Source organism: Choloepus didactylus (genome assembly GCF_015220235.1).
Source record: "Choloepus didactylus isolate mChoDid1 chromosome 23 unlocalized genomic scaffold, mChoDid1.pri SUPER_23_unloc1, whole genome shotgun sequence".
Classification (NCBI taxonomy): domain Eukaryota; kingdom Metazoa; phylum Chordata; class Mammalia; order Pilosa; family Megalonychidae; genus Choloepus; species Choloepus didactylus.
Genome location: NW_023637590.1, coordinates 2,668,328 through 2,692,991, shown reverse-complemented (window position 1 = coordinate 2,692,991; position 24,664 = coordinate 2,668,328). Strand labels below are relative to the sequence as shown.

At 52.2% G+C, this 24,664-nt stretch overlaps 1 protein-coding gene and 1 pseudogene across 3 annotated transcripts; both read left to right on the top strand.

Moving 5' to 3' along the window:
- The first annotated feature begins 16,633 nt into the window (after positions 1–16,633).
- On the top strand, positions 16,634–21,737 carry LOC119524838 (annotated as a pseudogene).
- Positions 21,668–24,516, top strand: THAP7 (THAP domain containing 7). 3 transcript variants are annotated; one of them, XM_037823447.1, is made up of 4 exons: positions 21,668–21,931; positions 22,224–22,379; positions 22,695–22,835; positions 23,001–24,516. In XM_037823447.1, the coding sequence occupies exons 1-4, from the start codon at positions 21,852–21,854 to the stop codon at positions 23,575–23,577; spliced, it is 954 nt and encodes a 317-aa protein (XP_037679375.1). In that variant the 5' UTR covers positions 21,668–21,851; the 3' UTR covers positions 23,578–24,516. The 3 variants fall into 3 exon arrangements, with proteins under 3 accessions (XP_037679375.1, XP_037679376.1, XP_037679374.1); XM_037823448.1 differs by lacking the exon at positions 21,668–21,931 and adding an exon at positions 21,953–22,034; XM_037823446.1 differs by lacking the exon at positions 21,668–21,931 and having other exon boundaries at positions 22,041–22,368.
- The last annotated feature ends 148 nt before the right edge of the window (positions 24,517–24,664 follow it).

The window sequence follows — 24,664 nt, the reverse complement described above, 5'->3', positions numbered from 1 at the left end:
GTCTCATCCCCAAATGCAGATCCCCCCTTGAAAGCTCCCCTTTCCCCCTTGCCTGGGCTGATCCCCAAAGCTCCAGCATCTGTTGCCGAGAATCCCCGCTCTCCTTCCCAGCTGTGGGTTTTCTTTGAACATTTGGGACCTAGGACTGGGCATTCCTACATGCTATATAGATAACCCTTTTTAGGTTTTAATGCATTGGAACAGCTAGAAGTAAATACCTGAAACTACCAAACTCCAACCCAGTAGCCTTGACTCTCGGAGACGATTGAATAACAACGTAGCTTACAAGGGGTGACAGTGTGATTGTGAAAACCTTGTGGATCGGACTCCCTTTATCCAGTGTACGGATGGATGAGTAGAAAAATGGGAACCAAAACTAAATGAAAAACAGGGTGGGATGGGGGGGATGATTTGGGTGTTCTTTTTCACTTTTATTTCTTACTTTTATTGTTATTCTTTCTGGTGTAAGGAAAATGTTCAAAAATAGATTGTGATGAATGTACAGCTATATGATGGTACACCATGGATGATTGTATGATATGTAAATAAATCTCAATAAAACCAAATTTGATTTAAAAAAAAAGGGCAGGCCTGGCCCCCCAGCTGGCTGGTCACATTCCAGCTCTGGAACTTTCCCCGGGACCCAGTCCTGCCTGCTGGAGAATATCCCCGGGCCGTAGGTGCAGAGGCCAGGCCCCTCTCTGTCCCTGGATGGGTGGGCAGGGGGTTGGGGTCCACTCTCCAGGCTGGCCCTGGCCCACCGTGACCTCTCCTGCAGCCCACCCCATGTCCCGGCCCCCCGGCCCCCACTCACCCATCAGCAGCCAGATACAGAAGCGCAGCCAGGTCAGGAGGCTCAGCTGCAGCACGAGGCAGATGTTGAGCAGGATGCTCAGAGCCGGTGTCAGGGGCACCAGGGGTACCTAAGGGGGCAATGGCAGGGCTCGGCCTCCTTTCCCACCTGTGGAGGATGGGGAGGCAAGTGTCCCCCTCTGTGACAAAACATGGACATGGTGGCCTCCCCAGCCATCCCTGCCCTCCTGGTTCATTCTGCAGCATCAGAGGCTGCAAGCAGGTGGGGGGTCAGGGCTGGGGGAGGTACCTGAAAAATGTCCTTCCGGTGCTGCTGCTGGTGGACCCCCAGGACAGCAAGACTGAGCAGGAAGACGATCCTGCTGGCCAGAAGCAGCAGGATGTAGCCCCAGCGAGGCAGGTGCAGGACCGAGTCCCCGAAGTTCAGCACACAGCCCAGGGTGACGGCCGAGGCCACCAGGAGGCCCAGCGCCCAGGCCATAGCCGTTCTGTGTCCACATCTGTCCAGGAAGCCCAGGTAGGGCCTCAGGGCGAATGCAACCGCCCAGGGTCAGGAGCCACCAGCTGGAGGTGGTCGGAGAAGGACCTGGCTCCTTGGTCCCGGGGCTGGTGCTGGCTGGGCCCGGGGAACTGGGTGGAGCGGCCTTCCAGAAGTGCAGCACAATGACAGTGACGAACACGAAGGAGACCCGATGGACGGGAACTGCACCGGCACCTCAAGGTCCAGCAGCAGCACCAGGGTGGCCAAGAGGAACCCAAACACCAGGATGGCTGCCACAGGGACCTGCAAGTGAGGATGGACATGTGCAAACACCTGGAAGAGCAGCCTGTTGATGCCATGGCATGTCCTGGGGTCCGGGAGCCAGAGGACAAACCCGGAACCGAGGCTGTCTGTGCCGAGACTCCAGCCACAGGTCCCACCCTTGACAGCACGGCCAGCCGGGCATGGAGGACCCTGGGGGACCCCAACACAGTCCCCCACTAGTCACTATGCAGTGCCACCAGGCAGCCCACACACTCCTTTGGGTTGATTTTTTTCTTCTGCTTTTCTTGCAGCTCAGAGAATGAAAAAGGTGGTGTGAAAAGGGACTTGTTTCTCTGCTGCAAAACAACCACCAAACCAAGCAAAGCAAAACCCAACCAAACCAAAACATGCATCCTCTTCCCCCAGAACTTTATTTTAGTTTTTTAAGTGTGTTTTCAGGTATCTAGGCGGCTGGTGGAATTGGATCTCTGGGCACCTGCCACCTGGCTGGTTCAATGGCAGTGGGAAGGTGGGCTCAGAACAAGACGGTGTATCTTGGAACCCAGCGCCCTAGCCAGCCTTCTCCGCCCCGTCTGATATTGGCCTGACAGCATCTTGAAGAACTTCTCAGACAGGTTTCCACTTCCTGCAGGGAGGACAGCTGCCCACCCCCCACCCCGGGCCTCAGGTGTCATCTAAACATAAGTGAGAAGACGTCTCTTGTCCTGCACTGCCTCTGCAAAAATATAATTCAGCCCCCTTCATTTTTTATTATTTCTTATCTTAGTTTCCTTCTTTATTACACAAAAGGTAGCATACTACATATGTTTGTTTGTATTTTACTTTGCTTAATAATATGTCCTGGAAATCAAGCCATGCTTTTTCACATCTGTGTAGTATTCCTTTGGGGGACATCCCAGAGCTTATTCAGCTTCTCTTCTGTGCATAGGCATTTGGGTGGCTTCCAAAAGTTTGCAGTTACCAACAGCACTTGAATGGACAGCCTTTTGCACCTGTATTTTTGTATGGTTAGAGCTGTATCTCCAGGGTAAAATCCTAGAAGGAGGACTGCCCTGTAACAGACATAATCGTAAGATTAAATAAGGTGTAGAGTACATACAGCCTCTCACCCAGGAGGCAGGTAATTCATGGTAGACGATCCCCGTGACACAGCTCCACCTCCAGTAGGCTGAACTCAGCTCTACCACGACTTTAAAAATTTATGTATTTATTTTTAATTGTAGTAAAATATGCATAACATAAAAAATAATTTTAACCATTTTAAGTGGACAATTCATGGAAATTCATGACGATACCCTGTATCTTTCACCACTGTCTATTCCAGACTAGTTTCATCATCCCAAACCAGAACTCATACTCGTTTAGCAGTAACTCCCCACTACCCTCTCCTCCCAACCATGGCAACTGCTTTTCAGCCTTCTGTGCCTATGAATTTGCTCATTCTAAGTATTTCACAGCACTATAACCGAGAATTTAAGAATTAACAAATGAGTACGATGACTAAATCGTTATATAGTTATTCTCTTTCTAAATCACAGACTAGCCAAAAGCTAATACCTGAAATTGCGGGAACTCGACTAGTCTCAGCCCTGTTTATGCTTCTGCAATGTCACCCTAGCCTGGGATCAGCCCGTGTGGACTGACTAGTACAGTGGTCAGTCTAGCCTGTGCTCAGCCCCGTTTGTACTTGATGTTGTGATGGTGACAACGCATCTCCCCTCGTCTGGATCCCTAACAGCCCTGAACGCCCTAGGCCCTGGGAGACAGGTTTTCCGGGCCCACAGGCCATGTGTTCTCCTGCTCGGTGCTTAGCTTTCAACTCCGTCTCTCTGAGAAACCCGAATGGGCATCACTCGGCAGCTCCAGCGTCGCCCCTCACCCAGCCCCGGTGCCCGGGGGAACCTTCCAGTGCTCACACCTCCCTGTCCCCCACTGCCCGGAACACCCTATCCACGCCCCTCTGCTGCCTGGAAACTTGCTCACGGTTCTCTCTTCAAGACCCCCCCACACCCCTCAGGTCTCTAAGTTTCTGGAAAGTTCCGCGTAACCCCTCCCTGCCTTCAGCCTGGAGCTCCCCTCCTCGGCTTCCCTTCTGGACCTCATCACATGGGACTCAGTCACGCGGCCTTGCAGGAGGCGGGGATCATGTCTGCCCTTGGGGGGGCCTGGGCACTAACATGCATGTGCACACGCTGGAGCGTGCAAAGCCCCTGCACAGTCACGAGCTCTCCTAACTTCCGACGCCCCGTCAAGCCCCCCCCCCCCCCCACGCGGCGCACTCTGCGGCTGCGCATTCCGGGCTCTCGGCCAGGGGGAAGCTGCGACCCCGCGGCCTGCGCTGCGGCTTCCCGCCCAAACCGTTTACCAATCAGACCTTGCCGGAGCATTAAAGTGGCCAATCGCGAGCAGGGATCCCGGGCTCTGGGGCCCGCCCCGAAGCGTCGGAGCCAATGGCAGCCGCGAAGGCAGGCAGCCAATCAGGGCGCGGCGTGCAGCGTGCGGCTGAGGGGAGGCGGCGACCGCCATGGTGAGTCCGGCCGCGGGGTCCCGGGGGTGTTCGGGGGGCGCCGGGGCCCGGAGGGCGTCCAGAGCGGCCATGGGGAGCTCCGGGGAGTGTGGGGAGCCCCGGGGAGCGTGGGGGCCGGGGCGGGGCGCAGGGCACCCTCCGCAAGGTGCCGGCTGCCCCGGGCGGGGAGCAGAGCCCGAGCCCTTCTGGAACCTTCCATCCGGGACCCGCGGCGCCTCAGCCCCGCGCCCTCCTGATTTTCTCTCCTGTTTGTGACCCTCGAGGGCACTGGGGACCGTAGGGGACGTTTACAGGGTCTGGAAGCGAGAACGGCAGCAAACGGGTTACGCTGCAAGGTCCGGCGTCCCCCAGTAGATAATGTTTTGCTTATGTTTCCTTTTATTTATGTTTCCGAGCAAAACCAGGCGAATGGGGATGGGGCCCTTGTTCCCTCCCTCCGTGCACAGAGGCAGCGCGCAGTGCGCACCATTGCACCCTGGTTTCCATTGCACGGGGAGCCCTGGCGCCCGTGCCGGCGCGTGTGGACATGTGGGTTATTGTTTCCCGCGCGGGGCTGCACCCGGGTTGCTCCATCAGGTGCGCGTCCTGCACACCTGCGCGGCTCTCACCTGGGCGGGCCCTTCCCGGGGTCTCCGTGTGTCCGGGGGGCTGGGGTTCCCGGAGGCTGCCGGACCCTCCCGTGCACGGTGCATGCGGGTCCCCGTCCCTCCCCGGGCTCCTCCCTTCCCTGCGCGCATTTTCCCGCCCTGGGCTCCGGGGGTGCCGGCGCCTGTGGGGTTCACGCTCCACCGCGGGGCCCAGCGCGCTCCTTCCTGTGCACAGCCCAGGCGAGGGACGCCCCAGAGACGGCCCTGAGCCCTGGGCGGGACTCTGCAAGGTCAGGGTCAGGGTCTGCCTGTCCCCGGGTCACCGTGGGCGCGGGCCGGTCACCGCTGAGCCTCAGTTTCCCCTCCTGATCGCGCCAGAGTTTATAAACTATGTGATTCTGTACCGGCTGACTTCCCGCACTCCCATTTTGTAAAATTTGGTGTCGGCACCTTTTATTGGTCACTGCACAGCATGAAAACAGGCAGCCCAAGTGCACTTCATTTGTTTGTATATTTTTCTATTGTGAATGTTTGTTTTTTAGAGAGCAATTATTCCAGATGTAAAGGAAAAGGATCTTTTGCCCCACAGGTAAAAGGATGGTTCAGGATTAGAAGAAAGTTGTGCATTTCACCATTTTTAAGAGCTGTTATTTTTAGCAAAGGCTTTGCCTTTTAAAAAGTAAACCACCATGATCCAGTGATACCTTAACAAGAGCTGCTCAGCCTTTTTGTTGTTGTTGTTGGGAGGATATGGTCTTCTCAAGTTGAAATGCCTGAATATGATTTTAAAAATTCATAGTACTTGGCTGCACCAACCTAATTAGGAAATTATCCTGGTGGTCACAGGGGAGATGTGGGCACTGTTGTGACTAGAAGCTGAGATAACTGGCGCTGAGCTTTCTGTGAGCAGATGTTGGTCCTTCAGGTCCTTTTCCTTTGTGTTGAAGGTTTGCATCTCAAGATGAATTTATTGGTGATCTTAGCAGCAGAAATTATGTACACATCCTACTTGAGGCATCCATGAGCCTTATCACAACGTCCATTTCCTTCTGAAGAATTTGTCTCTGAAGGCAGGCTGCACTGTAAACTGAGGGTCATTTTTGTTTCTGGCTCAGTTCTCCAGTTTGGTTAGAATCCACAGTTAGGCTGTCAGCTGTAGGTTAGCCAGTTTTCTTAGGGAGATGCGGCATTAGTGAGCTTCCAGATCATTCCTCATAAGAGCTAGGGGGTGACAATGCCAGTTTAGGAAATTACAGACAACGGGAAGTAGCCTGAGATTTCTGAACTGTAATATGATCATAATTATATGATGGAAAAATATTACCTTCACTTTGAATGATCTGTCATACTATGGCCATTTTTTAAATCCTATTTTTTATTGTAGATATGTAGATATGTACATAGAAGTGAAAACTTTCCAAGTGAGATTTAACAAGTAGTTAGAGAGCAAATTTCAAAGAATATTACGGGTTAGTTCCACAGTTTCAGTTGTTTCCTTATTGTGAAATATAACATATATGCAAAAAGGTAATATCTTTCAAAGTATGAATTAACAAGTAGTAATATAGAAAATTTCCAAAAATGTTATGAGTTACAGCACCATAGTTTCAGTTATTTCCTTATTGTGAAATATAATTTACATACAAAAAAGGTGATAACTTTCAAATTGCAATTTAACAAGTAGCTATAGAATAAATTTCAAAGGATGTTATGGGTTGCAGTTTCACCATTTCATTTTTTTCCTTTTAGTTATTCCAATACCCTAGCAACTAAGAAAAAGAAAATTATGTAGAGATTCATTATTCATACTCCTTTGTTAAGTTCCATCTTGTCTGTTGCTCCCCCTTCCTGTAGTTTAGTCACTTTCTTGATCTTCAGGGATGTCTACGCAGTGACCACCCTAACCTGTTCATGTTGAAAAGGGGTGTCGACACTGTGGGAAAAGAGGACAGACACTCGATGGCCATTTTGATTGCTTCCTTTAGTTCTATTCTGGTTCTCCCTTCTTGAGCAGGCTCTGATAATTTGTTCATATGGAGTTCATAATACTCCCTTGTTAGTCATTTTCACATCTGTAGGAGCAGTAGTAATGTCCTTGTTCTCATTCCTGATATTAGCGATTTGCGTCTTCTTTTCCCTGATCCATTTGACTATTATCACTTTCATCGTTCTGCTCAATGAACCAGCTTTTAGTTTCTTTGATTTTCTCTATTTTTTTCTGGTTCCTGTTTCATTTATTGCTGCTCTTTATTATTACCTTTTTTCTGCTTAATTTGGATTATATTTGTTTTTCTTTTGCTAGTTTCTTAAGGTAGAAGTTTGGGTCATTGACTTTGAGAATTTTATAAGAATTTTTGTGTTTCTTTGTTCCTGAAGGGTGTGGGTGTGTTCTTATAACGTCTTTCATTTTGGTGTCAGAGTAACACTAGCCTCATGAAATGAGTCAGGAGGGTTCCTTCCTCTTGTGTTTTCTGGAAGAGTCTGTATAGAAGATCATTGATTTTAGAGCTTTCTGCTCTTTCTGATTTCAGCATTTTATTTTACAAATATCCCTCAAAACCTTGCTTCAGTTACATCACACAAATTTTGGTGTGTCATGCTTTCATTTTCATCCCATGAAAAATATATTCTAATTTTGTATTCATGTATTTGGATCTTTTCCAGATATCTGTTACTTTTTTTCCAATTTAATTCCAACAGTCAGCAAACATACTTTGTATTATTTGAATCATTTTAAATATACGAGGACTTGTTTTATGGTTAAGAATGTGGCTTATTTTGTAAGCGTTCCCTGCATGCTCTAGAAGAATGTGTCTTCTGCTGCTGTTGGGTGGTATGTTCTAGAAATTTCTGTTAGGTCACTGCCCTTGGTGGTTGTTGCCAGGTATCCTGGCTCCAGCTGATGCTCTACTTGTTCCGTCGGTTATTGAGAAGTGTTGGAATCCTTCACTCTAATCACGGATTGTCTATTTCTCCTCTCTGTTTTTTTAGTTTTTGCTCTTTGTATTTTGACACTTTATTAGATACAGAAACATTAAGGATTGTTTTACCTTCTTCATGAATGGACCTTTTGTCATTCTGAAATGACTGTCTTTATCTGTGATAACATTCTTTGCTTTGAAAACAAACATTGTTAATATAGCTTTCTTTTTAAATTTTTTTTCCCAAAGTACTCAGGATATATTTGAATTTATTATTCCAACAAAATGAAACATTGATTAATTACAGGACAAAACTAAGAATTAGGAAAATGACAGCTCTAAAAACACCCCTTCTTGCTCCAGGCCAAATTAGACACATCATTGCTTGAACCCACCTGTCCCATTTATGCCAGCACAGGAACTTTAAAAAAAAAAAAAGAGGGAAAACATTTTTATAGCACATGACAGATGGTGCAGCTTCTAGACCAAGACACCAAGAAAATGACAATCAACTCATTTCCTTAATGCTATGTTTGTGAAACAGTAGATAACACTCAAATGTTTTTGAAAGCTTGCAACTGGAAACGGCCTAGGATGGCAAAGTGTTTCGTGGGCATAATCATGTGCACAGGGCATCAGAACATTCATCTCAGGAACCAGGAGCCATTTACCTTGAATTCTGTGGCTGACTTATATTCGTTAGCTACAATTTTGTCTTTCATTCTGCCAGAATCCATCAGATGTCTTCTTATGATTGAATATCCAGGTGCAATTGCATGTGTGACTGGAAAAGCAAAAAAGCCACGAGGATCTTTTCTCTGGAGCTGGCGGAAGAAATGCCCCAGCAGTTGCTGAGTAGCTGTGCTCCGTCTCTTCCTCGGAGTCACGGTGCTCCATTCCTCTTTTCCTTTCCTTCTCCTTTTGCTTCCTCCTCTCCTCATCATCAAGGTGCTTTTCGTTCCCCGACTTTTCCTTCATCTTTTTCTGTTTTGTGTGTGTGCCTCTCTCGCTCATGGTGAAACCTGTCATCATAGTAGCCAAGTCGTAGCCAGAGCCTGCGAGTTCAGTCACTTCACTTCCTCCGACCTTGAGGACCAGCGTCAGGCTGTCTGCATAACCCTCCTACGACGAGCACCACTCCTCTCATGCTTCTTGCCCATGGCGGGGCCAGGGTGCGGGCAAAGGGCCCACGGGCTGAGCGCAGCAGCAAGCTCAGGTCCTGTTACTGGAGTCCTTTATACGAGAATGAAATTCAGTCAAAGAGAAATCCAGGGAAGAAAAAGCTGACAGCAGGGAAACCCAGAAGAGCAGGGAGAGTCCAGCAGATCCGCCGTGTGCCCGGCCGTGTGGCAGAGGAGCCCAGGATCGCCAGCAGCCAGGCTTCAGGGAGAAAGCATCACCTGATGACGCCTTGATTTGGATGTTTGTTCAGCTTCAAACTGTAAGCTAATAGGAAACTAAAACACGTGGTATGTGTCTTCCACTCTTTACTTTTTGTTGATGTTGGGTTTTTCATTTGTTTTTTCTTCTTAAGATTTCAATTATTTATTGTTCTCAGTTTTGCAGTGAGGCATACAGAAGTATAAACCAGGGACTCTTCCCACAAAGACTTTACAAACTGGGTAGGGAATAAAAAAGACACCATTTTGAACTGTGATTTGGGCATACAATGGAATACTGAGCAACTACAAGAAGGAGTGAAGCTGTGAGACACCCAACAAGGTGGATGGATCCTGTGGACAGCATGTTGAGTGAAGTGCATCAGAAACCAAGGCACCATAATGCCTCACCAGTATGGACTAACTGCAATGTGTAAACTCAGAATTGGATCTTAGAGCACAGCCTAACAGGGAAACAATTATTGTAATGGTCCCTAGATTGTAAGCTCTTAGAGCAGTCACATCTATTCCTGAATTGTAATGGCTGTCTCCAAACTCGGAGATGTTGATCCCTTTGTGTATAACCTGATTAGTCTCTGGAACATTGGGTATCTGTGTGACACCTGAAACTCAGAGCTAGAGCTCGGCAGATATGAATGTCAGTATTAGCACATACAGCAACTGTTAAAAAAAAAAAAAAAAAAAGCTGAGAAAGACTCCAGACTTCAATTAGAGATATGAGTGAAGCAGATCTGGTTAAGACCAGGGCAAATCTCTCTCTCTTGAGCTAAGTCAACTTGGCAGGTGAAATCACTGCCCTCCCACCTAGGTGGGATCTGACACCCAGAGGTGTAAATCTCCCTGGCAACATGGAATATGACTCCCGGGGAGGAATCTAGACACAGCTTCATGGGATGGAGAACATCTTCTTGACCAAAAGGGGAATGTAAAAGGAAATGAAATAAGCTTCAGTGGCAGAGAGATTCCAAAAGGAACCGAGAGGTCACTCTGGTGGGCAGTCTTATGCACAATATAGATAACCCTTTTTAGGGTCTAATGGATTGGAATAGCTAGCAGTAAATACCTGAAACTATCTAACTACAACCCAGAACCCATGAATCTTGAAAAACAGTGTGATTGGGAAAGCCATGTGGATCACACTCCCTTTTGTCCAGTGTATGGATGAATGAGTAGAAGAATGAGGGCAAAAAAAAAAAAAAAAGGCACGCAGTGTTCTTTTTTACTTTGTTATTTTTCACTTTAATTTTTACTCTTATTATTTTTGTGTATGTGGTAATGAAAATGTTCAAAAATTAATTTTGGTGATTGAATGCACAACTATATAACAGTACTATAAACAGTTGAATGTACGCTTTGTATGACTGTATGGTATGTGAATATATCTCAATAAAAAATGAAGTTAAAAAAAAAAAGAAAAAGAAAAAAAGACTAGGGCAAATCAGACCAAAGGGTAAAGGTTGAAACTGACTGTGTGTTAAAACTTCAACTTCCATGTGAGATCAAGAGAAGAGATGTTTATTTGGTGTAGGATCTATATTTTCTAAACAATATAACTTCTACAGTCAGTTTGTTCAAACACCACAATTACATGGAACTTTGAATAGGAAGTGAGCTATGGTAGGTCTGTATAGGTTAGAGTGAAATAGCAACACATCCCAAAGTAATTTGGACAGAGAATCAAAATATATGTACAGAGCCCCCCTGAAGAGCTGGGGGAGGATGCAGAGGTGTTGGACTTCCCCACCTGGATTGTTGCTGATGTTCTCACAAACATTGAGGACTGACGGCTTGATGTGCTGAGCCCTCTGTCTTGGGCCTTGCCCCTATAAAGCTTGTTACTACAGAGGAGAGGCTAAACCTGCTTACAGTTGTGCCTAAGCATCTCCCCTGAGTGCCTCTTTGTTGCTCAGATGTGGCCTCTCTCTCGAGCTAAGCCACCTCTGCTCTCCCCTCCTACGTGGGACCTGACTCCCAGGGGTGTAAATCTCCCTGGCAATGTGGGATATGACTCCCAGGGATGAATCTGGACCCAGCATCATGGGATTGAGAACATCATCTTGACCAAAAGGGGGATGTGGAATGAAATGAAATAAAGCTTCAGTGGCTGAGAGATTCCAAATGGAGTCAAGAGGTCACTCTTGTGGACATTTTTACGCACTATATAGATAACACTTTTTAGGTTTTGATGTATTTAGAAGTAAATACCTGAAATCATCAAACTCCAACCCAGTAGCATTGACTCTTGAAGATGATTGCATAACAGTGTTGCTTACAAGGGGTGACAGTGTGATTGTGACAACCTTGTGTATCGTACTCCCTTTATCCAGTGTATGGATGGATGAATAGAAAAATAGGAACAAAAACTAAATGAAAAATAGGGTGGGATGGGGTGGGGATGATTTGGGTGTTCTTTTTTCTTTTTCTTTTTTATTTTATTCTGATTCTTTCTGGTGTAAGGAAGATGTTCAAAATAGATTGGGGTGATGAATGCACAATAATATGATGATACTGTGAATAGTTGATTGTACGCCAGGGATGATTGTATGGTTTGTGAATATATCTCAATAAAACTGAATTTAAAAAAAAGACACCATTTAACATAGACAAATGATTCCAGGAGATAATGTACATGAATGTTTTGCAAAGTACAGGTACTCATACAAATGTGTAGCTAAGTATGGTTTCCACGGTGTTTTGGTTTTATTTGGTTATTTTTGCAAAGCTCTGAGAAATAAAAACTGTAATATAACTAATGATCTTTTCCAATAGCACCAAAGGAAGTTACAGGGAGAGCAGAGGTAACTGATAATTTTTTTTAATAATTTAATTTTATTGAGATATATTCACATATGATGCAGTCATACAAAGTATACAATCAGTTGAGGTATAGACATAAAGTACTCATTTAAAGTGTGTAGTGTAATGAGTTTTAACCTATATTAACATATCCATAGTCATAATCTATGAAGCCCTCGCCACAATCGAGACAATGAACGTATCCGTCACTCCCCAGCGTTCCCTGTGCTGTGTCGTCCCTCCCTCCTGCCTTGCACCACCCCCCTGCAGTCACTAATCAGCTTTTCTAGAATGTTCTATAAATGGAATCATAGAGAATGTACTCTTTTGTTCGTTTGCATTCTTTCACTCACCATAATTGAGATTCTTCCACGTTGTTGCACATATGGATAGTTCCTTTTAACTGGAGAGAATTGCTTTCCTCTTTGAAAGATATTTCTGTTGAGTGTAGAATTCTAGGTTACAAGACTTTATGTCTGTTGCCTCCGTCTCTTCTGGCTTGCACTGTTCTTGATGAAAAGGCGGCTTTCATCCTCATCTTTTTCTTCCTTAGGTAACCTGTCTTTATTCCTTGCCTTGTTCTCAGTGGTTTTAGGTGATTTGATTGTGATGTGCCTCGGTGTCATTTTCTTCGTGTTTCTTCTACTTGGGGTTTATTCAGCTTCTTGGATCAGTGAGTTTATAGTTTTCATGAAATTTGGAAATTTGTCATCTATTCATTCCTTTTTTTAATCATATTTTTTATTATAGAATGTAACATATATACATAGAAGTAATAACTTTCCAAATGCAATTTAAGAAGTAGTTAGCAAATTTCAAAGAATATTATGGGTTACAGTTTCCACAGTTTCAGTTATTGCCTTGTTGTGAAATATAACATATGCAAAAAGTAATGTCTTTTAGTAATTTGGGCAGATAATAAAAAATATATTTACAGCCTCCCCCTCCCCAACCCTGAGGATCTGACGGAAGGTGCAGATGTGCTGGACATCCTCACCTGGACTGGTGTTGATGTTGTCACAAACATTGGGACTGGCGGTTTGATGTGCTGAGCCCTTGACCATGGGACTTGCCCTTATGAAGCTCATTACCACAAAGGAGAGTCTAAACTTGCATGTAATGGTGCCTAAGAGTCTCCCCCTGAGTACCTCTTTGTTGCTCAGGTGTGGCCCTCTCTCCCTCTAACTGAGCCATCTCGACGGGTGAACTCACTGCCCTCCCCCCTACGTGGGACCCAACCCCCAGGGGTGTAAATCTCCCTGGCAATGCAGAGTATGACTCCCGGGGATGAGTGTGGACCCGGCATCGTGGGACCGAGAGTGTCTTCTTGACCAAAAGGGGGATGCAGAATGGGACGAGATGGTTTCAGTGGCTGAGAGATTTCAAATGGAGTCGAGAGGTCACTCTGGTGGACATTCTTATGCACTATATAGATAACACCTCTTAGGTTTTAATGTATTGGAATAGCTAGAAGTAAATACCTGAAACTACCAAACTCCAACGCAGCAGTCTGGACTCCTGAAGACAATTATATAATAATGTAGATTACAAGGGGTGACAGTGTGATTGTGAAGACCTTGTGGATCACACCCCCTTTATCTAGTGTATGGATGACTGGAAAAATGGAGATAAAAACTAAAGGACAAATGGGGTGGGATGGGGGGATGATTTGGGTGTTCTTTTTTCACTTCTATTTTTTATTCTTGTTCTGGTTCTTTCTGATGTAAGGAAAATGTTCAGAGATAGATTGTGGTGATGAACGCATAACTATGTTATCATACTGTGAACAGTGGATTGTATGCCATGGATGATTGTACGGTGTGTGAATGTATTTCAATGAAACTGAATTTAATAAAAAAAAAAAAAGATTTATATGGCAGAGAATCTACTACAAGAAGTTCAGAAAAAGGACAGGCTTCTGAGAGCTGAAGCACTCAAGCAAAACATGTATATAAAGAGAATACTATTGAATGCTTTATAAATGCAAAAGTCTTTTTAATATATCCATATTTTTTTTTCATTTAAAGTTAGAGACTGATTCTGTCAAGCAATATTTTGAAAAGGAAATAAGAATTTGAATGCTTTAGAAAATCAACTGTTATAGGCAAACTCTAGTAGCAGTATGGTAGATGTTATTTTCAATATCACTATTAAAAATTAATGTAATTATTGACTTTAAAAAAAAATATTTGAATGTTGCCATTTTCATGTGATTCAACCCAATAAATGCCCATCTTTCAAAAAAAAAAAAAAGTAGTCTTTTAAAGTATGACTTAGTATAAGTAGTTATATAGGAAATTTCCAAAATGTTATGAGATACAGTACTATAGTTTCAGTAATTTTCTTACTTGAAATACAACATATATACAAATTACAATTTAACGAATTTCAAGCAATGCTATGGGTTACAGTTCTACCATTTCAGTTCTTTCCTTCTAGCTATTCTGGTACCCCAGCAACTAAGAAAAAGAAAATTTTATAGAGATTCAGCATTCATCATCCTTTGTTAAATTCCATCTTGTCTATTCTACCCCTTCCTCTAGTTTAATCCCTTTCCTGATCTTCAGGGATGTCTAGGCAGTGACCACCCTAACCTGTTCACGTTGAAAAGGGGTGTCAACTTTATGACATCTGTTCACCCTTAAACATTTTTTCTGTCCCCCTCTCTCCTAATCCTCCGAGGCCTCCCGATTGCACACGCAGTCTGTGGCTCGAGGTGGCCCCGGTGGTCACTGATACTCTGTTCAGTGTTTTCCCCTCATGTTTCATTTTCGGGGGTTTCTATTAATGTGTCTCCAAGTCCTCAAATGTTTTCTTCTGCACTGATCTGCCGTTCATCCCACTCAGGGTATTTTTCATTTTAGACATTGTCCTTTTTGCCTTTAGCAGTTTGGTTCAGGTATGTTTTATTTTATCCTTGTCTCTCACTCTCATGCTCATTCTTTCCTCTACCTTCTCAAACATACGGATATAAATATAATAGTTATTTTAATGTCCCTGACTCCTTATTCTTTCATCTCTGTCATTTCTGAGTCTGTTTTTATTGATTGCTTTTTCTCTCCATATGGTCATATTTTCCTAACCCACTTTGTTTTTTGAATACCTGGTTGGAATCAAGACATTATGAGTTTTACATTGTTGGGTGCTAGATTTTTTGGTATTCCTTTAAGCATTTTTGCTCTTTGGATGCAATCAAGTTACCTGGAAACACTTTGGTCCTTCTGCAGCTCATTGTGAAGCTTTCTTAGGTGGGTCTGAAACAGCCTTTAGCTTAGGCCTCATTCGGCTGAGCCGCTGAGGGTGGCCCTTCTGAGACCTCCGGACAGAGCTCTGAAGCTCGGCCGTCCTCCCGCTCTGATGGAACAGGGACACGGTCTGCTCCAGCCCTGTGGGACGCGCTGCAGGGATCGTCCTGCTGACCCAGCCTGGCCCGCAGTGCTCAGCTGGGGACGCACGTGGGACTTTCCGCAGATGTCTGGAGAGTTCCGTCTGTGCCGCCCTCCCCTCTTCCTCCGTGAGCACCGCATTTTCTCCTCAGCTCGGGGATGGCTGAGATTTGTTTGGGTGTCTCCTCCCTCCGCTGCATCCTGGAAGCTCCCCAGGCAGTGGCTGGAGCAATTCCAGGGCTCACTTTCCTGGTTTTCCCTGCCCTGAGGAGTGGGCTGTCTTGTGGTGTCTGTTGTCCAGTGACTGGGAACTGTAGCTTTGTATATTTTGTCCAGTTTTCTAAGCCATTGCTTAATACAGGGTGGTAAATCTGGTCTTTGGATGCCAACAAAATTGCTTGACTGTTTATTTTATATTTTGTCTCAGAGGGGTGCAAAATTACATTAGTTGAAGGAATAGTATAAATGAACTTGGTGGATGTCGATCCGGCTTCTAGAATAGGTCAAGGTAAAGCCAATGTGCACGCACTGCCGCAGAGACCCAGAAGCCGGCCTACGGCTCAGCGCTCGTCATCACTGTCTCCCAGGGTGTGCCTCCCAGAGAGACGCTCGGCCAAGCCAGATTGGGGGGCAGGGGGTGGGCATCCCGCACAGATGGGGTACTGCCTCACCCAGCTCTGTGATGGGCTTCGCCTGCTCGCTCAGTGGAGTCTCAACCCAGGTGGGGGTTGTTTGCATCAGTGGCCGGTTTGTGCAGTCCCAGTGGTGACTGAGTCATCCTTTCTTCCTAGTGTCACACACCCCCAGTCGTCACGTTCTGGATTCCTGATATCCTGGAGGGAGACTCAGCCACCTAGTTGGTTCTGCAGCCCCATACTTTTCTCAGCACGTCCCCTGTCCTCACGAGGTTGGTGAAGGAAATACTCAGGAAGGCTCCGCAGCCACAGCCTCACAGTTGAAGGAGTGAGACCCCGACAGGTCGACATAGGGGTGCAGGGCTCCAGGTGGATCTGGTGGCTGATGGTGGCCTCCAAGTCCTGGTTGTCATCCCGGTGCACCTCTGGGGGCCGTGGTTTCCTGGTGGGTGGCTGAGGAGAGGTGGTGGCACTGGGGCCCCAGAGCAGCACTAGGGCCTTGGAGCTGTCCCGGGGCACTGTGAGGGGGGCAGCAGGGCTGGCTTGGACGGTCACCGAGGGAGTCAAGCGCCGGGTTCTGTTAAAGCACCACTGAAGTCGGAGCCTGCAGGGACGCTCTGTAAAGACGTGCGGCCGGTAGTAACTTGTAACATTATTAGTTGATTGCTTGGAAGATGAGTTTATGATGACAGTTCTCCTGTTCCAGGTGTCTATCCACGTGGGATAGGCAGGTGTTCCGGTGAGAACAGTCATGGGAAGCTCCTGGGAGGCTACGTCTGAGAAAACCTTTAGAAAACGAGATATTCTACCAGTCTTCACTTGGATGCGGTGTGGCTGCGTGCCTCGGAGACCGAGGCCTCCGTGCTCTGTCCACAGTGCAAGTGCATCTCCATCCACGTGGGGCAGGCAGGGGTGCAGATCAGCAATGCCTGCTGGGAGCTCTACTGCCTCGAGCACGGCGTCCAGCCCGACGGGCAGATGCCCAGCAACAAGACCATCAGCAGCGGGGACAACTCGTTCAACACCTTCAGTGAGACGGGCGCTGGCAAGCACGTCGCCAGGGCCATCTTCGTGGACCTGGAGCCCACTGTGGTGGGTAGGTGCTTGGGCCCCGGGGCCACACGCTGCTCCCTGAAGCCCTCTGCAGGGAGGGCAGGGCCTTGGGGTGCAGACCCAGGGCAATTTGGGGTGCAAAACATGGACACTAGCGGCTCAGGCGCCCACGAGAAGCCTCTTCTCATTTAGGAGGCCCTGACCTGCCGAGGACGGGCTGCCCTGGTGGCCGTGAGACAGGCTATGAAGGGGCCCTCGGGCTGCAGGGTGGGTGCCGTCCCGGTGCTGGGCATGGCCTCGTCAACCGTCTCCACCTGCAGTCAGAAGTACAGGGAGGGGCAGAGTGTCCCTTGTTCCTCCAGATGAGGATCCCGCGGAGGTTTCCAACCAGAGTCACAAAGAGGGCCCTGTCAGGGGCCACCCAGGGTGACAGAGCATCACTTAAAGCCCGTGAGACCCAGGCCACACACGGTGCCAGTGGGACAGCCCGGCAGAAGTCGTGCTGACCGGGTGATCCTCTGGTATTCAGGGAGTAAAAAAAGAGTTTTTAATGCCCTTTGATGTAGCCAGGAGCATAAAAGAAACTGTAGAATTACCTGTGTGGGAGCCGTGTGCATGAGGGGCTTCCACTTCCCCTGCTTCCCGGGGACTGGCTGTGCCGGCCTTTCCTGTGGGTTGACCTGCCCTTCCCAGAGCCTTCCATTGTGCTGTGGCTCATGTGTGGCACCGTCACGGTCTCTGTGCAGCCTTCATACTGTGGCCCCACGGGGACCAGGTCTGCTTGGTGGAGGCGAGCAGCACTCGGGCGGGTCCTGGGGAGTGTGGCCGGCCCGCAGGGCTCACGGGACGCCCTGTGTCTGCAGACGAAGTGCGCACGGGGACCTACAGGCAGCTCTTCCACCCGGAGCAGCTGATCACCGGCAAGGAGGATGCAGCCAACAACTACGCCCGGGGCCACTATACCATCGGCAAGGAGATCGTGGACCTGGTCCTGGACCGGATCCGCAAGCTGGTGAGGAGGGCGCCGGGGGGGCTCCAGGCAAAGACGTGCCGGATGGGAAGGGGGCCTGGGCTGGCCACAGGGAGGCTGTTTTGCCAAAACCTGGGCCAGAATTGAGTCTGAGTGATGAGCAGAGGTGTGCGCTGAAACTTACCCACGCATCTCTCGGGTCCTCTTCTGTTTCCCGCCAAGTGTGCCACATGTGAGCCGGGGGTCCGTGGGGGCAGGCAAGCAGGCGGCCCTGACCCTGCCCTGCAGGCGGTCATGCTGACACCCCTGTCCCCACAGGCGGACCTGTGCACCGGCCTGCAGGACTTCCTCATCTTCCACAGCTTCGGGGGCGGCACGGGCTCCGGCTTTGCCTCCCTGCTCATGGAGCGGCTCTCGGTGGACTATGGCAAGCAGTCCAAGCTGGAGTTTGCCATCTACCCCGCGCCCCAGGTCTCCACGACCGTGGTGGAGCCCTACAACTCCATCCTGACCACCCACACCACCCTGGAGCACTCGGACTGCGCCTTCATGGTGGACAACGAGGCCATCTACGACATTTGCCTCCACAACCTGGACATCGAGCGGCCCACCTACACCAACCTTAGCCGCCTCATCGGGCAGATCGTGTCATCCATCACGGCCTCCCTGCGCTTCAACGGGGCCCTCAACGTGAACCTGACCGAGTTCCAGACCAACCTGGTGCTGTACCCCCGCATCCACTTCCCCCTGGCCACCTATGCGCCGGTCATCTCCGCCGAGAAGGCCTCCCACGAGCGAGCAGCTGTCCATAGCCGAGATCACCAACGCCTGCTTCGAGCCGGCCAACGCGATGGTCAAGTGCGACCCGCACCACAGCAAGTACATGGCCTGCTGCGTGCTGTACCGGGGGGACGTGGTCCCCAAGGACGTCAACGCGGCCATCACCACCAAGACCAAGCGCACCATCCAGTCCGTGGACTGGTGCCCGACCGGGTTCAAGGTAGGAGCCGGGGGAGGGTGGCGTGTTGCCCGGCAGGGGGCGGCTCGCCTGCAAGGTCGTGCTGTCCCCGGGGGCCGGGCCTCTTCAGGGACGGTCTGCCCCGTCTTTCAGGCTCCTGGTTGTGAGGGAGTGAGCCGTAAGGGATGGTTTATCTGAGGGCGTCTTCTGGGCTTCTTTCCTGAGGCATCACAGTCTATCCAGCCTGTGGTGATCATTTAAGTGCAAAAAACGGGAAATATTCATACTGTGGACAGTGGATTGTATACCATGGATGATTGTACGGTGTGTGAATGTATTTCAATAAAACTGAATTTAAGTTTAAAAAATGGGAAATATTCTGAAAGTTTTGCATCTCTTTTTGGCATAGAGTTGGTGTGGGAAACGTAGGTTGAACATAGCCATGTAGGAATTTTCAGGACATTTTCGTGATTTGGGTGGATAGTGTATATGTTGGAAATTGGAACATTTTAGACGCTGATTGCTGTCACGGAATCTCACTTTGCTCCTTTCTTTTTGATTCATCCTATGTAATTTTTGATTAAATTAAAACCATCACAGGCTTCTCTGAAGGAAGCAGCAGCATCGTCCCTCTCGGGTGGCCTCCCAGCCCCGGCCTGCGTCTGCCTTCCCGTGACGCGCGATGGACCCTCCTGGGGCTTCCAGCCCTGGGAACCGTGACCCCCGAGCCCTGTCCCTTTCTCCTCTCTGGGCCTCCGCTCCCTCGCGCCTGCCTGTTCCCACCGCCTCGTCTGGCCGAGCCCCTCCTCGCTTGTGCCCGGCCCCGCGGTGGTTCCTGGTGCTGAGGGCGGCAGGTGGAGGGCGCAGCTGCCTGATGTTGTAAAGGACACTTTCCCCAGACGCGGCCGCACCTCTTCCCCAGCAGACGGCAGCCGAGTTAGGTGGGGCAGGGGCCCCGTGGTCCTCGAGCCGGAAATACGTGCTGCCCGCCCCGTACGGGCAGAGTGCGCCAGCCCACCCTAGCCGATCCTGGCCACTGCCGGTGATGCCTCTGAAGACCCTCCAGTCCCGCCATTCCCTGGTGCTGAGACGCCCCCCGGGCCCACCCCTGGGATGTCACGTACCCCTCCCTCCCGCTTAAGCAGATGTCAGAGCCCCTCCCGTTGCTGTGGTGACAGCAGGTGGCCCCTGGTAATTTATCTGTGACTTTGGTATATGCAGGTGCTGGTGGGCAAGGCAGGGGGGCATGGGGTGGGCGAGGGGGGCTTCCCATATCATGGTTGCATCCTCGGGATCCGTCTCAGTGGAAAATGTTCCAGCTACGGAGCCTGGGGGAATTAACCTCTGAGGGACAGAAAGCAGAGTCCACTCCAGGAGGACGACAGTCCCTTTCCTGGGAGGCAGAGCCAGGAGCTTGGGAGGGAGCCAGGGTGGCAGCCTCCTGCTCCTCTTTCCTGGCTGGTTCCTTGTCTTGGAAACCATCTCTGCGCCGTCCTGGCCCCCTGCCCGGCTCGCAGGAGGGCTCACTGAGGGTGTGCGGGTGAGCGAGCTGCTCCCTGGTTGCCAGGCGGCAACTGCAGCCAGTCTTCCGTTTGAGTAAAAGCGGCCGCCATTCCCGAGGTGCACGCGAGCTCCCCTGATCCCCTCCTCCTCCTCCGCAGGTGGGCATCAACTACCCGCCGCCCACCGTGGTGCCCGGGGGCGACCTGGCCAAGGTGCAGCGGGCCGTGTGCATGCTGAGCAACACCACGGCCATCGCCGAGGCCTGGGTGCGCCTCGACCACAAGTTCGACCTCGTGTCCGCCAAGCGCGCCTTCGTGCACTGGTACGTGGGCGAGGGCATGGAGGAGGGGGAGTTCTCGGAGGCCCGCGAGGACCTGGCGGCCCTGGGGAAGGACTCTGAGGAGGTGGGCGTGGACGCGGTGGAGGCTGAGGGGGGCGGGGGCGGCCTCTGTCCCCTCTCCCCACTGTGCCGGGACGGGATGTGTTTCCCTATTAAAGTTTCTGTATCGAGGCGCCGTCTCTTCCCGTGCTTCACTCGGATAAAATTTCCCACGCAGAGACCTGCTGTTCCCAGATGGATTTCTGGGGAAATCATTGAGTTTCTTCTCAAACAGAAATTATTAGGCGTGACTGTGAGTGTTTACTGGTCACTGCACTAATCCAGAAGGAAAGCGTCAAAGGACTCGGGAGAAAAGTGCTTTGATCACTTGACATAATCAAACCATTCTCAGACCCTCAGCTCCACACCTGAGGCCCTTGGCGACCAGAACAGTCACCTGGGTTTTCTCCCAAAGGGAAAGGCCTCAGCCCCACCGCGGCTGCTCCTCCCCGGGCTGCCCAAATCCGGCCCTGGAACCCGCACCACGAGGGCCCCGCATCCCTAAACTCTCTCCCGGGGCTGCCCGAGGTCAGGGGGAGCCCTCAGCACGTCGTGTGACCCCAGATGGCACCGGCGGCCCCTGTCCTGCGCGCTAGGTCTGGTCAGGTCCTTTCGCACCGGCTGCTGGTTCCTCTCCCTGCGGCCCCGGGGTCCCGGGCAGGGCACAGGGACAGACACAAGGGGGGAACCCTCCTGTCCGCACCCCAGTAACTCCCTCTCTTGCAAAAAACCCTTCCTGCTCCGGCCCTGACCAGGCGAGAACCGCCCCCTCCACTGCCCCGACCCCTGATCCCGCGAGAGCCCCCCGCTGGCCCCGGCCCCCGATCCCGCGAGAATCCCTCACTGCCCCGGCCCCGATCCCAAGAGGCGCCCCCCTGCCAGGACCCGCCCCGCCCCCGCCCTCGCCCTCGCGTCTCCACGGGCTCAACTTCCGGCGCGCGCCACCCCTCGCGAGACTTGTGCGGCGCAGCAATGGCGAGACCGTGAGCGCCGCCGGCGGGCGCCGGGAGGCCGGGCCGGGACTGCGCCGGGGCCGAGGTTAGGCCGGAGGAAGCCCCGACGGGCCGGGGCCGCCGGAAGCAGGACGGCTGCCGAGGCGCGCGGTCCCTCAGGGTCCGGACAGCCGCCCGCGCCCCCCGCTCCCGCCTCCCCCCCAGATGCCGCGTCACTGCTCCGCCGCCGGCTGCTGCACACGCGATACGCGCGAGACGCGCAACCGCGGCATCTCCTTCCACAGGTCAGCGCGCCTGCGCGGTGGCGCGCCAGGCCTGGGCGCGCATGCGCCGCGGGCGCCCGCCGCCGTGCGCCACGTCTGCGCGTGCGCCCTACGGGGGGCTCAGGTCGGGGCGCGGCCCGGGTCCCGTGGGTGGGAGCCGGCGGAGGGGGCGCGCCCCGGGCGGGAGACCCGCTGCTCCCTCGTGCCTGCTGGATGACCCCGAGCCGGTGGCCGCCCCTTCCCGGCCTGCGCGGCCCACCCGGCGGGGAGGGGTGCCGGGGCCGCCGGCGCTCACGGGTTTTGGGCCCCGCAGGCTCCCCAAGAAAGACAACCCGCGGCGCGGCCTGTGGCTGGCCAACTGCCGGCGCCTGGACCCCAGCGGCCAGGGCCTGTGGGACCCCGCGTCCGAGTACATCTACTTCTGCTCCAAGCACTTCGAGGACAACTGCTTTGAGCTGGTGGGGATCAGGTGGGAATCGGGGCGACCGTCCAGTGCGCGATCCCCAGACCCCCAGTCCTCCCGGAGCCCCGCAATATCAGGATTCCTTTCTGTTGGGCGGTAGCCGAGTGCTGCAACGCTTGGGGGGGGGGGGATTGGGGGTCTCTGCCTAGCTTAGCACCCCCCAACACTTCGTGCAGCATGTCCTCCAGCCCCCCACATCCTGGTGTCCAGGGACCAGCTCTGGGGTGCAGGTGGACACGACAGTCCCATGCCCGGGGCCTTTGGTCTGCCGGGGGCGGTACCTCCTGCTCCCCGTCTCACCCGGGCTGCTTTTACCCCCAGTGGGTACCACAGGCTGAAGGAGGGGGCGGTCCCCACGATATTCGAGTCTTTCTCCAAGTTGCGCCGGACGGCCAAAACCAAGGGGCACGGGTACCCACCCGGCCCCCCGGACATCAGCCGGCTCCGGCGATGCAGAAAGCGGTATGTGCTGCAGGCTGGGGGGTGTCGCATTGTCACCGGAAGTTCGAGGGACTGGGCTTGGGGTGTCTGCCGGCAGCCTTGTGGAGCAGGGGTGCAGGGGTGCAGGGGTGGGGGGGATCAGGTGGACGGGCAGGGTCTTAGCTCATCCTTTCTCTCTCTCCTCAGCTGCCCTGAGAGCCGGGGGCCCACGGCGCTGTTCTCTCCACCGCCGCCTGCCGACGTCCCCTGCTTCCCCGTGGAAGAGGCCTCAGTGCCCGTGGCCTCGCCCGCCTCCCCAGCTGGGAGGCTGGAGCCTGGCCTCGGGAGCCCCTTCTCGGACCTCCTGGGGCCCCTGGGCGCCCAGGCCGACGAAGCGGGCTGCAGCACCCAGCCCTCGCCCGAGCGGGAGCCCGAGCGGGAGCCCGAGCAGCAGCCGTCCCCCCTGGCGCCGCGGCCCGTCTCGCCCTCGGCCTACATGCTGCGCCTGCCGCCGCCGGCCGGGGCCTACATCCAGAACGAGCACAGCTACCAGGTGGGCAGCGCCCTGCTCTGGAAGCGGCGGGCCGAGGCGGCACTCGACGCCCTGGACAAGGCCCAGCGCCAGTTGCAGGCCTGCAAGCGGCGGGAGCAGAGGCTGCGGTTGCGGCTGACCAAGCTGCAGCAGGAGCTGGCGCGGGAGAAGCGGGCCCAGGCCGATGCCCGCCAGACTCTGAAGGAGCACGTGCAGGACTTCGCCATGCAGCTGAGCGGCAGCATGGCCTGAGCGGCCGCCGGGTACAGTGTTAGGGCCCAGCGAGAGACTGCCCACAGAGGGGCTGATCGGAGCCACGTCTGCCAGGCCCGACAGTTGCCGTAATAAAGTGGGTTCTAGAATGGGGCCCTGCTGTCCGGCTCGTGGTGCTGGGCCCTCCTCGGTTCCAGGCCTCTTCCCCGCCACCCGCAGACAACAGCTGCTGGGTCATGGTCTGGGAGCCCCCGCCAGCCTCAGGGAAATCCATCCTGGCCACTGGGACGGCCCTCGGTGTGCACAGGGAGACAGGCAGCAGCCCACCTGTCACGGGCCGTGGTTCCCTGCCTCCCACCTGCCCTCCCCACCCAGCTCTGCCCATGGGGACGGTGTGCTGTGGTCGAGGCCAGGCCAGGTCAGCTCCACACACCCTTCCCTTGGGACCCGAAGCAGCTCCAACTTTAAAAGCTCTTGGAAAACCCAGTCCTCACCCAGCTCCTCTGCACGGACACAGCAGGTGACCGGTGGCTCGGCAGGGTGCCCATGGACGTGGCACAGCCTGAGTTCTGGCCCCTAGGCCAGCCCCCCACCCCCCCAGGGCTGTCTCCTTGTCTTAAAAGTAGGCTTATGCTCACCCTTCTTTGGGATTGCTGTGCTCTGCAGGTAGTGGGGTCTGGGAAGAGTGGGTGGGCTGGGGAGGCAGAGGCTGCAGCTCGCCATGGGCAGTGGGGCCAGGGAAGCCTCAGCCACAAGCCCCCGGTTTATGTTCTGTTTCCCTGCAAGCCGCCAGGAACCCGGACGGCCTTGCTCTGAGTGTGACTATCAGGGACAGCCCAGTGCAGGAAGAGGGGCGACTGGCCTCCCCCTGCTGGTCCTTGGCTCCACCTGCCCTAAGTGTGCAGCCGAGTTCCTTCCGTGCCTCTGGAAACTCGGCGCCCTGCCACAGTGTTCTGGAATATTCTCTTGGCACCCTAAGCACAGAATTTGGTTTGTTTGTATCTATTTCCAGGAGAGGTTCTCGGTGGCCTGGCCTAAAGCAGGTTTTACAGAATTTTCTGCCTGGCTCTGGTGGGTAGGAGAGGGGGCTCTCAGGCTCCTCTGGGAAAGGGGGTCCGGGCGAGGC

Coding starts and splice junctions, on each gene's coding strand:
- THAP7 (XM_037823446.1), top strand. CDS start 22,124: ATGACCCCGAGCCGGTGGCCGCCCCTTCCCGGCCTGCGCGGCCCACCC. Junction 22,369..22,694: donor AGGACAACTGCTTTGAGCTG/GTGGGGATCAGG, acceptor TTTTACCCCCAG/TGGGTACCACAGGCTGAAGG. Junction 22,836..23,000: donor CTCCGGCGATGCAGAAAGCG/GTATGTGCTGCA, acceptor CTCTCTCCTCAG/CTGCCCTGAGAGCCGGGGGC.